The sequence below is a fragment of the Myxocyprinus asiaticus genome, chromosome 5, assembly GCF_019703515.2.
Source record: "Myxocyprinus asiaticus isolate MX2 ecotype Aquarium Trade chromosome 5, UBuf_Myxa_2, whole genome shotgun sequence".
NCBI lineage: Eukaryota > Metazoa > Chordata > Actinopteri > Cypriniformes > Catostomidae > Myxocyprinus > Myxocyprinus asiaticus.
In genome coordinates, this window is record NC_059348.1 from 44871070 (window position 1) to 44886017 (window position 14948).

The 14948-nt window shown below is 36.9% G+C and overlaps 2 protein-coding genes across 3 annotated transcripts in view; both read right to left on the bottom strand.

Annotated features, from left to right (window-relative positions):
- Positions 1-2502: 2502 nt before the first annotated feature.
- Positions 2503-10797, bottom strand: LOC127440306 (endoribonuclease LACTB2). Its single transcript, XM_051696816.1, has 7 exons — positions 10576-10797; positions 10288-10451; positions 10000-10123; positions 5530-5708; positions 5294-5442; positions 2868-2955; positions 2503-2707 (listed from the first exon to the last, which is right to left on the bottom strand). Exons 1-7 carry the CDS (start codon positions 10695-10697, stop codon positions 2667-2669), a joined length of 867 nt encoding a protein of 288 aa, XP_051552776.1. The 5' UTR covers positions 10698-10797; the 3' UTR covers positions 2503-2666.
- A 2416-nt stretch (positions 10798-13213) lies between these two features.
- Positions 13214-14948, bottom strand: part of LOC127440302 (receptor-type tyrosine-protein phosphatase N2-like) — a 29114-nt gene continuing 27379 nt past the window's right edge. For both annotated transcript variants that reach the window (XM_051696811.1, XM_051696810.1), the window contains exon 23: positions 13214-14901. In XM_051696811.1, coding sequence (XP_051552771.1) covers positions 14830-14901 — 72 coding nt within the window. In that variant the 3' untranslated portion in view covers positions 13214-14829. The remainder of the gene's footprint in view (positions 14902-14948) is intronic.

Below are 14948 nucleotides of genomic sequence, written 5' to 3' on the forward strand. Positions count from 1 at the left end.
TTTCTTTATACAATTCGAAAGTCGCGTGAACAAATGATACTGCTATCGCTGTTGCTAACTTTAAAACTTTAAAACTAGCGGGTTGATGTCCCATGTCGCAAATCCAGTGACGCTGGTAGTGACGATTCTCTCTTACCAATCAGTGATCTGCAGGGTTTTGACGTCACATTTAGTATCGGCTCGGCTCGCTTGGAACCTTGACGGAGGTGGCACTAAAAAAAGTACCAGGTACCAGGTACTATCCACAGTGGAAAACCCCCAAAAAGCGAGCAGAGTCGAGTTGAGTCGAGCCGTACCATGCAGTGGAAAAGCCCCAAAATTTGATCGCCCTCCAGCTTGTTAGTGATTTCTCATATTGCATGACTGTCAGATCTGTACTCCTGCAACAACTGCAGTAGTTATTTCATCGCTTAAATGTTCTAAACTGGGTTCTCCCTATTGTGAAAAATTTGCCTTGGCACACTATACTCTTCAATTGGTTGTATAAACGTAGCTATTTATTCATTTTTATAAACCTCTTAACCTATACTTAAGGTGAAGTTTTCCTAACCTTAGGAAAATGGCAGTTAAGGGGCTTTATGCAATACTTAACGGTGTTTAAGGGCGCACTTAATTAAAAACTAAATACTTAAGGGAAATCGTAAGGTATTGTGACGTTTTACCCATAAAAACCCTTAAGTAACACTTAAGGGTTATTTCCTGCAACACCCTTAAGTTTAAGGGAAACATTAGGGTGATCTCAAGGGAAAATTACACTGAAGGTGCTTTATGCAACCAGAGCTTTTTCTCCTCTATGCCCCCCTTCTTCTCCTGACTTATCTGGGCTCAGGCTTCAGCTGGTGCTGCGTGTTCTCCTCCAGCATACACACCATGCCCCTCACAGTCCAGAGAGAAAGAATACAACACATACTATACACAATGTGTTACTCTACTTATTTCATTCCACTCCTTCTTCTTCTTCTCTCTACACTACATTCTTTCAATTAAATGTGTGGTTTTCAAAAACGGTATCAATAGAGATAATATATTTGTATTACTGGATTTAAATGATTCCCTAAGGTTAATTGTTGTTCCCCTTTCTTATGCAGCTCTTCTGATAATTTATGTCTTTATGTCTACTGTATACTTCCTGCACTGAATTATGACATGTTCAATAGATTCGCTGAGCCCCACACCAATCACAGTCCGGTTGGATGTTTTGATATTAAATGCATTGTTTTACTCAGTATGCCTGAACCTAAGTCTTGATATTATTTCTTTAATAAAAAGAAATAATATTTCTTCTCTTCTACTCCTTTCCGAAAACCTTACTCTTGGCTGTATTGAGTATAAATGTCTGCCCTTTGTCTCTAATTCCCAATAATGCTGCCATTATGTATGTATCTGCTTTTTTACTATTGATTAAAGCTCTAATCTGCTATATGTTACTTGCATATCAACTGCATTCTTTCCCATAGTTTGCTTTGCCAACATGTCTGCCTCCTCATTCCCTTCCACTCCAACATGAGCCGGAACCCATATAAAATGTACCTTAATGTTTGCTTGCTGCATTATATACAAGTATGTGTGGCAACTTTACTAATCTGTTTCTTAAAATATTAGATTTTGCAATATAATAATGAATGCGTGCCAGCCTAAGCAACATGAAACACTGTTCTCTAGTGGTAACTCATAAATAATCCAAAATTTCAGACAACAACAACAAAAACATTTAAAGGGAAAGTTCACCCAAAACTGAAAATTCTCATCACTTACTCATCCTCATGCCATCCGAGATGTGTATGACTTTCTCTCTTCTGTTGAACACAAACAAAGATTTTTAGATCCATTTTCAGTCCATACAGGTCTAAAAATTCTCCTCCCTGCCCAGTAGGTGGTGATATGTACGAAGAATGCGAATCGGCAAATACAAAAGAAGAAGAATGTGAAAGTGAAAATATACTGTAAAAAAACCAAAAGGACTTAAATATTGATCTGTTTCTCACCAACACTTTTCTAATCACTTCAGAAGACATGGATGTAACCACTGGAGGCTTATGGATTACTTTTATACTGCCTTTATGTGCTTTTTAGAGCTTTGGTACCCATTTACTTGCATCGTGAGGATCTACAGAGCTGAGATATCCTTCTAAACATCTAAAGTCATACACATTTGGGATGGCATGAGGGTGCGTAAACGATGAGAATTTTCATTTTGGGGTGAATTATCCCTTTAAGAGAAATTATTATTATTTATTGAATTAACTGTAAATGTATTAAAAATGTCTCAAAGACGCAATGCTGCATAAAAGCCAGATTAAATTCTCTGAGCAGCATTAAACAGTCTGTGTAAATACACCTAAATGCCACTTTTGTTTTAACTTTGTAGTGTAAAGATGGCTTCAGAGACAAAATTGGCAAGATCAGGGGCATAGTAGCCATTTAGGCATGGGTCTTTAGAAAGCAGCCCTAATAATTATCCTGAAATATGGAACGGGCAACAAGACATTACTTAAGTAGAAATTTGTTCATCCAGTTTAATGATTGCTGCACCCTGTATGTAGATTAAAATTATGAACAATTGTTTCCACAAAAAAGAAACATCTTCAAAACCAAATAAACACCATCTAAGTCCACTGTGAACCTTTTTTTAAGACACTGATGATGATGTGTGCTCTAGGTAAAAATCACAAATTACTCTTCCACTTTTTTTCACTCGAGTCTTCAGCTGCAAGCAAAAAAAAGAAAAGAAAAAGAAAATCATGTTAATTCACAGAGAATTTGTGCCCTGAATTGTGCCCTGTTGGCCTCTTTAAATAAACAGAAGAGCAAACATATGAATGCACACCTGTGCATAGACAAACATAAACACCTGCATGCACACATACCAAAGCAGATCTTTCCTTCCTTGTGAAGTTTTTTTAAATGGTGCATCAAGTTAACCTCTGCTGCTCTGTGCAGGTGTTCAGGAGTCTCCTGAAATGGCAAAAAACAAGAACACCTTTGGGAGTAAACACTTTAGAAAATAACCTAAAGATAATGTGCAACCTAATCATGCACATTAAAGGAATAGATCACCCAAAAATGAAAATTCCCTCATCATTTACTCCCCCTCATGCAATCCCAGATATGCATGACTTTCCTTCTTCTGCTGAAAACAAACACAGATTTGTAGAAGAATATCTCAGCTCTGTAGGTCCTCACAATGCAAGTGAATGGTGGCCAAAATTTTATTTTCAAAAGCAAATAAAGCAGCATTAAAGCAATCTATATGACTCCAGTGGTTAAATCTATATCTCCAGAAGCTATATGATTTTTTTTTTTTTTTTTTCCCGTATGACATTAAACAATTTGTAAAAGAACACAGCCAGCATTACATGGAAAGTTGTTATAAGTTAAAGTCCAAGTCAGTTAGATATTGCATTGCATTTATAGTAAAACAGGACTTAAATATTGATCTGGTTCTCATCCACACCTATCACTCAGCTTCAGAAGACATTGATTAAACCACTGGAGGCATATGGATTACATTTATGCTGCCTTTACGTGCTTTTTGGAGCTTCAAAGTTCTGGCCACCATTCACTTGCATTGTGAGGACCTACAGAGCTGAAATGTTCTTCTAAAAAAATCTGTTTGTGTTCAGCAGAAGAAAGAAAGTCATACACAACTGGGATGTCATGAGGGTGAGTAAATGATGAGAGATTTTTATTTTTGAGTGAATTATTCCTTTGACAAGTGTCTGTTGCTGAATAGGCTCTCACTGTGGATGTTTTTCTCACATTCTCCTGTAAGGCAGTCTTCCACGTTGCGGAAAACACAGACGGAATCACGGAATCCACTCATAAAAACGGAATTAACAATAAAATGCGGAATGTCACGAAATTTGACATACTTGGGATAAAATGGATGTATAAATGTACAATTAATCAAAGTCAATTCGTAATATGTTCTAGTGTGATGATTAAACCATAAAAGGCTGAGATTTAATTAAACAAATATATGGTTTGCATGAGCTCAGTGGTGGATTTAGGCATGGGCGACATGGGCAGCCACCTGGGGCAGCATCTTTGGAGGGGGGGGGGCTCCCTTCCAAATGGACTTTGTTCCCTTGTCACTTAAAGTGCTCATGCTTGTTAAAGAGTGGCGTGCTGTCATAGCAACCATGATAAGTTCTGTTTCCGTTTGTCCTACGAAGGCCGTCTCGTTTAAACGACGCTTGATATACCAATGCCTTCAAAGTATGCATCCTAGCTAGCAAGCAGCCTTCAAAATGAGACACATATATATTTATAAAATTAAATCATAGCCTTTGGCCGTGGTGAGAAGTGAAGTTGTCGAAAACATCCGGTTTTGGTAAAATGGCAAAATAAAAGTCCCATTTCACTAGATGCCTGAAATTGAAAAAATACGACAAAAATATATTAATTCTGTATAGTAAAATGCAATTTTCAATGTAGAAATAGTAACAATTATTATAATTATAATTATTATCAATCAATAATAATTACATTATATTTAAGCAATATCTCATAAGCAAGAGTTTCATCACTGCTTTTATTAATACCGTAATGCACTACAGTGAAAAAATTAAATAAATAAATACGTTTGGTTTTAGATTGCTTTTATGATCAGTATAGAAGCTCTTCATTTGATAACAATAATGCAATGGTATGTTGAAAAGTAATTGTTCTGTTCTATGAATTAATTTGATTAGACAATTTTTTAATGATAAAAAGTATTTAACTTTAAAACCGGGAATTCAGAGAAAATAAAACGGAAACCACGGAATTTTGGAAAAAAGAAAATGGAAATTGGAGAAAAATAAAATGGATTTCATAGGGCCCCTGTCACCACAAAACCAATTGGGGGGAACCAATTTAACTTTTGCTTTTCTTTCGTCTTGTGCCACCATTGGTTATACAGTCTTTATCCCTTGCCCTTTGACACACCATATTCTGTGCACAACCACAATAAGGAGAGATTGCGATCAAGAGGTGGGTTTTTTAGATGTCTAACCAATAGTACCACAAAATTAATCTAAAACATAGACCTGACTGGTGTCCCTGAAAATCCATCATCTTTCTAGAGAATTAACTTTATTTTATTCATCGATAACAAAGACCTGTGTGTGCTAATCATTGTAAAATAAATTTGAACATGTATTTTCAGTTTTCTTTATTTTTTGTCTAATGATTGCAAGTTTAACACAGATAACACAATTTTAGTTTTCACACTAAGAAGTCTTTGGGTTCAGTCTAATTACAAAAGTATCATGAATAGGCTTAACTGAAATCAATAAGAAAAGGGCTCGACCTTATAAACCACTTTAACCAGCTGGCTGGAGGTGAACGCAGTTCTGCTGTTCTCCTGTAGAACCTTTAGGATCTGCTGTTCTCTTGCGTTCCGGTGAGTTATGTACTCACAGATCTTAGATCCTGCATTCTGCACAACTGGTCCATGACCTGACAAATACATGTACACACATCCTTAAGCATCACTGAATATGTACTGCAAAACAATATATAAAAATAATAGCAACATGCACTCGCCTGGATATATGAGATCAGCCTTCACGCTGAGCAGCTTCTGCAGTGATTTCATGTAATCATAGAGGTTCTCAAACACAGCAGTGCCCTCTCCCAGAATACAGTCACCTGAAAATATGGCTTGCTCTTCCTCCAAAAGTAATGCCATGTGATCATCTGTGTGACCAGGAGTAAACAACACCCTAAACATACACATACACACAGAATAAAAAATAAAAAAAACTTGTTCAGCCAGTAATTATTATTATTTTTTTTTTTTTACATTTAGACATATACACACTAATATGCCTGATGTATAAAGGCACACCCCTTAAACAGTCTTTTAAAAATAATATTCCGGATTCAATACAAGTTAAGCTCGGTCGACAGCATTTTTGGCATAATGTTGATTACCAAAGAAAATTCTATTGACTCGTCCCTCCTTTTCTTTTTAAAAAAAAAAAAAAAAAAAAAAAAAAAACCATAAATCTGGGATACAGTGATGCACTTGCAATGGAAGTGAATAGGGGCCAATCCATAAACAGTAAAATGCACACTGTATCAAAAGTATAGCCACATTTTCTGTGTAACGTTAGTCAATTTTACAACTTTTGTTGCTATGATGATGTAACACCGTAAACTTTAAAACGACCATAAAAATGACCAATTACACAACTTTACAGCTCAATTACTATTTTATATATATATATATATATATATATATATATATATATATATATATATATATATATATATATACATACATACACACAGTATACACCAATCAGCCACAACATTAAAACCACCTGCCTAATATTGTGTAGGTCCCCCTCGTGCCACCAAAACAGCGCCAACCTACATCTCAGAATACCACAATTGAACGGAGCGGTTATCTGAGTTACTGTAGACTTTGTCAGTTCGAACCAGTCTGGCCATTCTCTGTTGACCTTTCTCATCAACAAAGCATTTCCATCCCCAGAACTGCCGCGCACTGTTTTTTATTTTTTTTTTTTTTTGCACCATTTGGAGTAAATTCTAGAGACTGTTTTGCATGAAAATCCCAGGAAATCAGCAGTTACAGAAATACTCAAACCAGCCCATCTGGCACCAACAATCATGCCACGGTCCAAATCACTGAGATACATTTTTTTCCCTATTCTGATGCTTGATGTGAACATTAACTGAAGCTCCTGACCTGTATCTGCATGATTTTATGCACTGCACTGCTGCCACACAATTGGCTGATTAGATAATCGCATGCATGATTGTTGGTGCCAGACGGGCTGGTTTGAGTATTTCTGTAACTGCTGATCTCCTGGGATTTTCACGCACAATAGTCTCTATAATTTACTCAGAAAGGTGCCAAAAACAAAAAACATTCAGTGAGTGGCAGTTCTGCTATATACCAATCAGCCACAACATTAAAACCACCTGCCTAATATCTTGTAGGTCCCCCTCGTGCCACCAAAACAGCTCTGACACGTCAAGGCATGGACTCAACAAGACCTCTGAATAGGTGGGTTAGGCCTACCCAAGATTTTGTTTTATTACTATGCATTCCATCTTAGACATTTGGCTCATTAGTCGCTTCCACCTGAGAGAGACCCTCCCTGGTTTTGTATTGAAAAGGAAGTTCTTGTCCCTATTTCACCATTGCAAAGCCTTTCTATCAAACTAATCAGAGAAGTTAAGTTACACCCCATTATCCCGCATTTACACTCGGTATGGACAAAAGTGTCCAGAGAGTTTAATTCGGACGTTTATTTAAATGTTGCCTCGAGCATATGGCTGAACCCTAAACTGTGTATTAATAAGTCCCCTTTCTGTTGGTCAGATTGGATTGTGAGGGGGGTTAATACACTTGGTGACCTATATGAGAGTGGAGTGTTGAGATCTTTTGAAAATTTGATTCAACATTTTGGGATTCCCAGATCTCAATTTTATAAGTATTTACAGCTGCGCCACCTGCTCTGCACTGTTGTTGGGAGTAGCATACATCCCCCTAGAGCGGCAGATACTCTGGGAGTGGTGATTACTGCTTTTGGAAAGGTCATGAGGCATCAGTGTATTACTCCCTGCTAATTCAGAGTCTGGGGGACGGAGCTTCAACTTCTCTCAAGAGATTATGGGAGGAAGATTTACATTTGTTATTGGAGGAGGGAGTGTGGGCTAGGATTCTAAAAAACATCAAGTCTGCATCTAGAGGTGCAAGGGTTCGCCTTATGCAATTTAAGATTTTACATAGATTTTATTGGACCCCCTCTAGATTGTATAGGCTTGGTCTTAAGGACACACCCATCTGCTGGCGATGCCATTCTGAAGATGGAGACACCACCCATGTTTTTTGTGGGTGTCGTAAGATCCAAGAATTTTGGCTGAAGGTGCAAAGTTTTGTGTGTGATGTGTTGGGCACTCAGGTCTCGTTCTGCCCCACACTCTGTATTTTGGGAGATAGGGAGGTCATGGATTTGGAGGATAAGTACACAAAGGACTGGGCTTTGACCAGTGTGATGATTGGTAGGCAGGTTATTTTGAGGAGTTGGAAGTCGGATGGAGCACCCTTGTTCCCAGAGTGGTGCGCGGAGATGGGGAGGGTGGCTACCTTCGAGGAGGGGTCGAGCATAAGTATGGGGGTTAGGGATTCTTACAATAAGAAATGGGGAAATTACTTAGCATTTCTGGGGGAATCTCGAGGAGGGGTGGTGGAGGGAGAAATTTAGAGTTTCGTTTTTTTTGTTTTGTTTTTTTATTATACTTGATTATTGTATTTTATTTTTTGTTGTTGTTTTAGTTGTGTTTTTTTCTGTGTGTGTGTCTATATTCTATTGACCACAGGGGTGTTCGTGGGGGGGTCAGGGTGGGGTGGGAGTTTGGTAGGGGGAGGGGATATAGTGGGAGTTTAATGTGTTTGATTCAATATATATATATATATATATATATATATATATATATATATATATATATATATATATATATATATGTTGTTGTATTTTTTTGTGTAATTTATGAATCAATAAAAATTTTAATAACAAAAAAAAACAAGACCTCTGAATGTGTCCTGTGGTATCTGTCACCAAAACGTTAACAGCAGTGCCTCTTTGCTTGACATCATGGGAAAATTAAAAGGAATCAGACATGACCGCAGAAAAAAAATTGTGGAGCTCAATAAGTCTGGTTCATCCTTGGGAGCAATTTTCAAATGCCTGAAGGTACCACGTTCATCTGTACAAACAACAGTATGCAAGTATAAACACCATGGGACAACACAGCCATCATACCACTCAGGAAGGAGATGCATTCTGCCTCTTAGAAATGAACGTAGTTTGGTGCGAAAAGTGCAAATCAATCCCAGAACAACAGCAAAGGACCTTGTGAAGATGCTGGAGGAAACAGGTATACAAGTATCTATATCCACAGTAAAATGAGTCCTATATCAACATAACCTGAAAGGCTGCTCCGCAAAGAAGCCACTGCTCCGAAACCACCATAAAAAAGCCAGACTACAATTTGCAAGTGCACATGGGGACAAAGATCTTATATTTGGAGAAATACCCTCTGGTCTGATGAAACAAAAATTGAACTGTTTGGCCATAATGATTATTATGTTTGTAGGGAAAAGGGTGAGGCTTGCAAGCTGAAGAACACCATCCCAACCGTGAAGCATGGAGGTGGCAGCATCATGTTGTGGAGGTGCTTTGCTGCAGGAGGGACTGGTGCACTTCACAAAATAGATGGCATCATGAGGAAGGAAAATTATGTGGATAGATTGAAGCAACATCTCAAGGCATCAGCCAAGAAGGTAAAGTTTGGTCGCAAATGGGTCTTCCAAATGGACAATGACCACAAGCATACCATGTGGCAAAATGGCTTAAGGACAACAAAGTCAAGGTATTGGAGTGGCCATCACAAAGCCCTGAACTCAGTCCGATAGAAAATTTGTGGGCAGAACTGAAAAAGCGTGTGCGAGCAAGGAGGCCTTCAAACCTGACTCAGTTACACCAGTTCTGTCTGGAGGAATGGGCCAAAATTCCAGCAACTTATTGTGAGACGCTTGTGGAAGGCTACCCAAAATATTTGACTCAAGTTAAACAATTTTAAGGCAATGCTACTAAATACTAACAAAGTGTATGTAAACTTCTGACCCACTGGGAATGTGATGAAAGAAATAAAAGCTAAAATAAATCATTCTCTCAACTATTATTTTGACATTTCACATTCTTAAAATAAAGTAGTGATCCAAACCTAGGACAGGGAATGTTTTCTACAATTAAATGTCAGGAATTGTGAAAAACTGAGTTTAAATGTATTTGGCTAAGGTGTATGTTAACATTATGCCACACAAGCTGTCAATTGAGCTTAACTTGTTTTGAACACGGAATGTCCCTTTAAGGCCCAAGATGTGAGCGATTAAAAATTCTATTTTGTTATAATTCTATAAATATAAAGATTTAACATTAACAAACACCATAATGTATAGAATATGTTTGTGTTTACCGTAATGTTGCCCCCTCTGTCTTTATCACATCACCATCACTGAGATATGAATATTTCTTCTCCTCTCCAATGCCTTCTTCATGCGGAGGATACCGAGGGAGCTTACTGACCCTCAGGTCAGCATCTGTGTAATATACACATACGTTTTATTTACTTTCCAAATTGGGACATATCAAAGACTCAAAAGAATCAAAGGCATTATTATAATGTACAAAAACATTATTTAGCTTATTTCATTTTTGCCACTCAGTTCCGCATTTGTGTACATCAACCATACCCATGACTCACCTGCGTGAAAGTTTGCGAGAATGTCTTGTACTCCACCAGTGTGGTCATGATGCCAGTGTGTTATCAGAATGTGCTGTATGGAGGTCCCGTGCTGCTGCAGCGCCTCACGCAGACTGGCAATGTACTCTGGTATCGCGGGCTCTCCTGCGTCAATTAACACTCGCCTAACACACAGACAGATACACACATGCACATATCTCTCACACTTGATACCAATAATGCTGTGATGTATCAAAAAATGTAATACGTTCATGCATAAGAGCACGAGTGTCTTGAGTGTTGTACCACCTTCTGCCAGTCCCGACCAGGTATGTGTTGGTGCCCTGCAGTGTCATGGGTCCCGGGTTACAGCCTAGAACACGCACCACTCTCGATGACAGCTGCTCGATGCGAGGAATCACCGTGGACATTTTCTCCAAGATCAAACCGACCCAGCACGGACTTTTAATGACACGTAAAACTGTCCAGCGAATAACACGACTGACAGCACTTTGGACTGTGACTTCCTGTTTAATTGTCACACTTTTAAAAATAAAAGTCTCTTAGGCTCAACATAATGTTTCTCTGCATCTCTGATATCGGCTATTTTATGATTAATATTAATAACACAAATAATTTAGTTTATGGGATATTCCGGGTTCAACACAAGTTGAGCTCAGTTGACAGCATTTGTGGCATAATATTGACTGCCTCAAAATTATTTGGATTCGTCTCTCCTTTTATTAAAAACAAAAAACAAAACAAAACAAAACAAAAAAAACCCTGAGGCACTTACAATGGAAGTGAACGGGTCCAATTTTTGAACATATTTACTGTTTCAGAAGTACAGCCACAAGACATCAACAATATGCGAGTATATGCAACATGATTTTAGTGATCGCTTACTAACCTATTCTGTGTAAAGTTATAGCCAATTTTACAATTGTGTTGCCATGACAATGTAATGTCTACATACCCTAAAATGACTGTAAAAATGACAATTTAAACAACTTTACAGCTTAAATGAATTTTACCAGAAGAAATAATGTGTTTTTATAAAATTATAAGCTTAACATGTCTGCCTTTAAACCCTCCAAAAATTGCCCCCATTCACTTCCATTGTAAGTGCCTTATTGTAACCTCGATTTTTTTCTTTCTTTCTTTCTTTTTAAGAAAAGGAGGGACGAGTTAAAATAAATTTTTGTGGTAATCAATATCATGCCACAAATGCTGTTGATTGAGCTGAACTTTTATTGAACGAGGAATATTCCTTTAAGAGAGAGAGAGTGAGAGAGAGAGAGAGATTTACATTTATTTACATTTGTGTAAATTTTATTAGTTTTATTTTATTCTTTCAAATTCTGTGTATATGTAAATGAGTATGCTTGTGTATACAGAATACTATTATTAATGCTTTGGCTATATAAAATGTAAAGCTTTGTTAAAGGGATAGTTCCCCCAAAAATGAAGTCTCTCATCATTTACTCACCCTCATGCCATTCCAGATGTGTATGACTTTCTTTTTTCTGCAGAACACAAATTATGATTTTTAGAAGAATATCTCAGCTCTCTAGGTCCTTACAATGCAAGTAAATGGTGACCAAATCTTTGAAGCTTTAAAAAGCACATAAAGGCAGCATCAAAGTAATACATTCAACTCCAGTAGTTAAATCAAGGTCTCCTGAAATGATCCAATCGGTTTTGGGTGAAAACAGACCAAGTGTAATTCCATTTTCGGGTGCGAAACTGTACATCTTGCCATTGTAGTGTATAGGCATGATCATGATTTCAAGCTTCATTACACTTCCTAGTGCTTGACGCATGCGCAGAACGCTAGGAAGTGTACATTTACATTTACATTTATGCATTTGGCAGACGCTTTTATCCAAAGCGACTTACAGTGCCCTTATCACAGGGACAATCCCCCTGGAGCAACCTGGAGTTAAGTGTCTTGCTCAAGGACACAATGGTGTTGGCTGTGGGGATTGAACCAACAATCTTCTACTTACCAGTTCAGTGCTTTAGTCCACCACTCCAACTGTAAGCAAGTTTGAAATCAGGATCATGCCTATACACTACAATGCCAAGATGTACAGTGAAAAAGTTACAGTTTGGTCTGTTCCCACCTAAAACCGATTAGATCACTTCAGAAGACATGGATTAAACCACTGGAGTCATATGCATTACTTGTATGATGCCTTAATTTGCTTTTAGGAGCTTCAAAGTTTTGGTCACCATTTACTTGCATTGTATGGACCTACAGAGCTGAACAATTCTTCTAAAATGTTCATTTGTGTTCTGCAGAAAAAAGAAAGTCATACACATCTGGAATGGCATGAGGGTGAGTAAATGATGAGAGATTTTTTGGGTTGAACTGTTCCTTTAATAAAGCTACAGCATATTAATCTGAATCTGAGAGTGATGAGCATAAATTGATTACACTTATTTACTCTTACACAATTTTTTTAACTGCCTTTTTTATTGTGTATTGATGCTTTGACAATATTGTGTGTAAACAAACAAAACAATAAATAATGAGATATCTAAATAGAATTTGTATCAGGAGTATAGGGTATATAAAAATGTCATAAAGATGTTAGATGCAATATTTACATCCAATTCAAATTTAAGAATTTCGTGACCTATAAATGTCTGCTTGATAAATACATAATATTATCCAGTGATTACTTACTGTAAATCATTTGCATTTGTTCCAGTCATACACAGACAAAAAATAGGCTTTTTTTTTTTTACAAAAAGGCACAAACACAGGATATGTGGTTAAAGTGAGATTTCCAGAATAGCGGGATCATCTAAGAAATAACTGCTAAAACTACAAATAACTTTTGCTGTAACTGACATGTCCAAAGACTGCTTTGTGTCCAAAGCTGCGCTACCAAGAAACATCCTAGTTTTTATAGCAGATAAAATGCACATGCTTCCCCTGTTTGTATTGTATATTTATTAATATTTCACATTCACAGTGCCAAATTCAGTGATATTCTAAGATCTTCCCATGATCAATCACTTGACCATAATTCTATGGAAAGCCTACTTATAAGTCAAAACAGCATTTGCAATTGCAATTTTCATTTATTCTCAGCGCAGCTCCATTGTCCTTCAAATATGTATTATTTATAAATCAATTTAGGTTAGTTATCACTTGATGGTTCTTTAAACCAGGTAAATTGTTGGTTACATGTTTATGTGCATTGTTACATTGTGTGTTCACATGAGAATAAATGTGCATGTGTGTGTGAGTGTGTATATCACATAACACTCAGGACTTCATGTTTTACTTCACAGACACATTGCAATTTATTATGGAGCTGCACAGGATCAAAACAGCTTCTGTTATTCTGTAGTACTATGTACTGATGGTCTGTTAATGATGAAGAAAGAGATCAATCTAAATATCCACAGACTGACTTAGTCAAACAAATGAGCTTGTTAGTAATGATCAATCTTATTACTGGGGTTATAACTAAAATTTGAACAACATTTATTTATTTTCTCGTTACATCATATGAGTAGTCCCCTAATGAAACTTTAGGTACAAACCAGCCTGCTATTGGTTTAAATGTTGATATCTGAGCTGCTATTGGGTCAAGAGATAACTGCATGCCCACAAAGCATTAGGCCAAGATAAATCTCATTTACCAGTTTGCTTTCTGTTAGTAAAATGATTGAATGTTTACTTCCCTATTGATCTAGTCTCTATTTGCACTCATTAAACCTCTCAGTAATAGCAGGTACCTTAATGGATATCTGACATTGGGTCTGTGATTTAGACAACAACCTTTATTTGTATAATTTTTTCTGTAAGATAAAAGATAAAGCACAACTGTCTTGAATGCATTTCTACTTGCTATAAACAAGTATTTCTTGTAATCCATGCACAGTTTGTGTGCATTGTATTTTAAAACCAACTGTAGGTGGGACTTGTCAATATTTTGGTTTTATGGTAAATGTAAATGATACATTGAACTTCACGACTTAATGAACATATCCTTGGCTAGGAAAAGCAGGAATGTTCTCATGTTCTTGGCATGAATCATGGTTTATGTGCTTGTATGTAATGTCATGCAAGATGTTTCTACTTTTATTAATCTCTGATGATCAGATAAACTGTTGTAGTTGGCACACATAACCCGTAGAACAAAATTCTAAATCTTAAATAACAAAGCACTTTAACAGACAGGTTTGTTCTATAAATTCATGTCCAATTAACTATATATTTAGAACTGATCTGGCCTTTTATGTTATATGCAGTTGCCAGCATCATTTCATAATTATACATCAAGAAATGACAGCAGAAACAGCAATGACTAGAGAGTAATTAAAATCTGAAACAATCTGGCATGCGGTAGAATGAAATGTGCTTTCATATTCACACAGAACTAAAACAACACACAGTTCCTAATTACAAATATAGTCCAATGATTTTACTGACAAAATAGTTTCTATAGGACATATATGTTCAGGACCAGAGTTTATATACAACAGAGAGAGAGAGAGAAAGATAGAGGGAAACAAGTTGAGAGAAAAAGAAGAGAAGAATTATCACTGTGGCAGGACTTTGAGAATAGCGTTCACTTCCTCTGCTACAGCTGTCAATGCAAACTCAAACTGCTCCTGTGGAAGACACAGCATGTGTCATTATGAAAATATGGTTTTGTGTT

What these genes read in the sequence shown, in the direction of transcription:
- LOC127440306 (XM_051696816.1), bottom strand. Translation starts at nt 10,697, where the DNA reads ATGTCCACGGTGATTCCTCGCATCGAGCAGCTGTCATCGAGAGTGGTG. An exon ending in TCTCGCAAACTTTCACGCAG is followed by an intron (nt 10,124 to 10,287) that starts GTGAGTCATGGG and finishes TATATTACACAG; the next exon opens with ATGCTGACCTGAGGGTCAGT. An exon ending in TGGTTAAAGTGGTTTATAAG is followed by an intron (nt 2,956 to 5,293) that starts GTCGAGCCCTTT and finishes TTGCCATTTCAG; the next exon opens with GAGACTCCTGAACACCTGCA.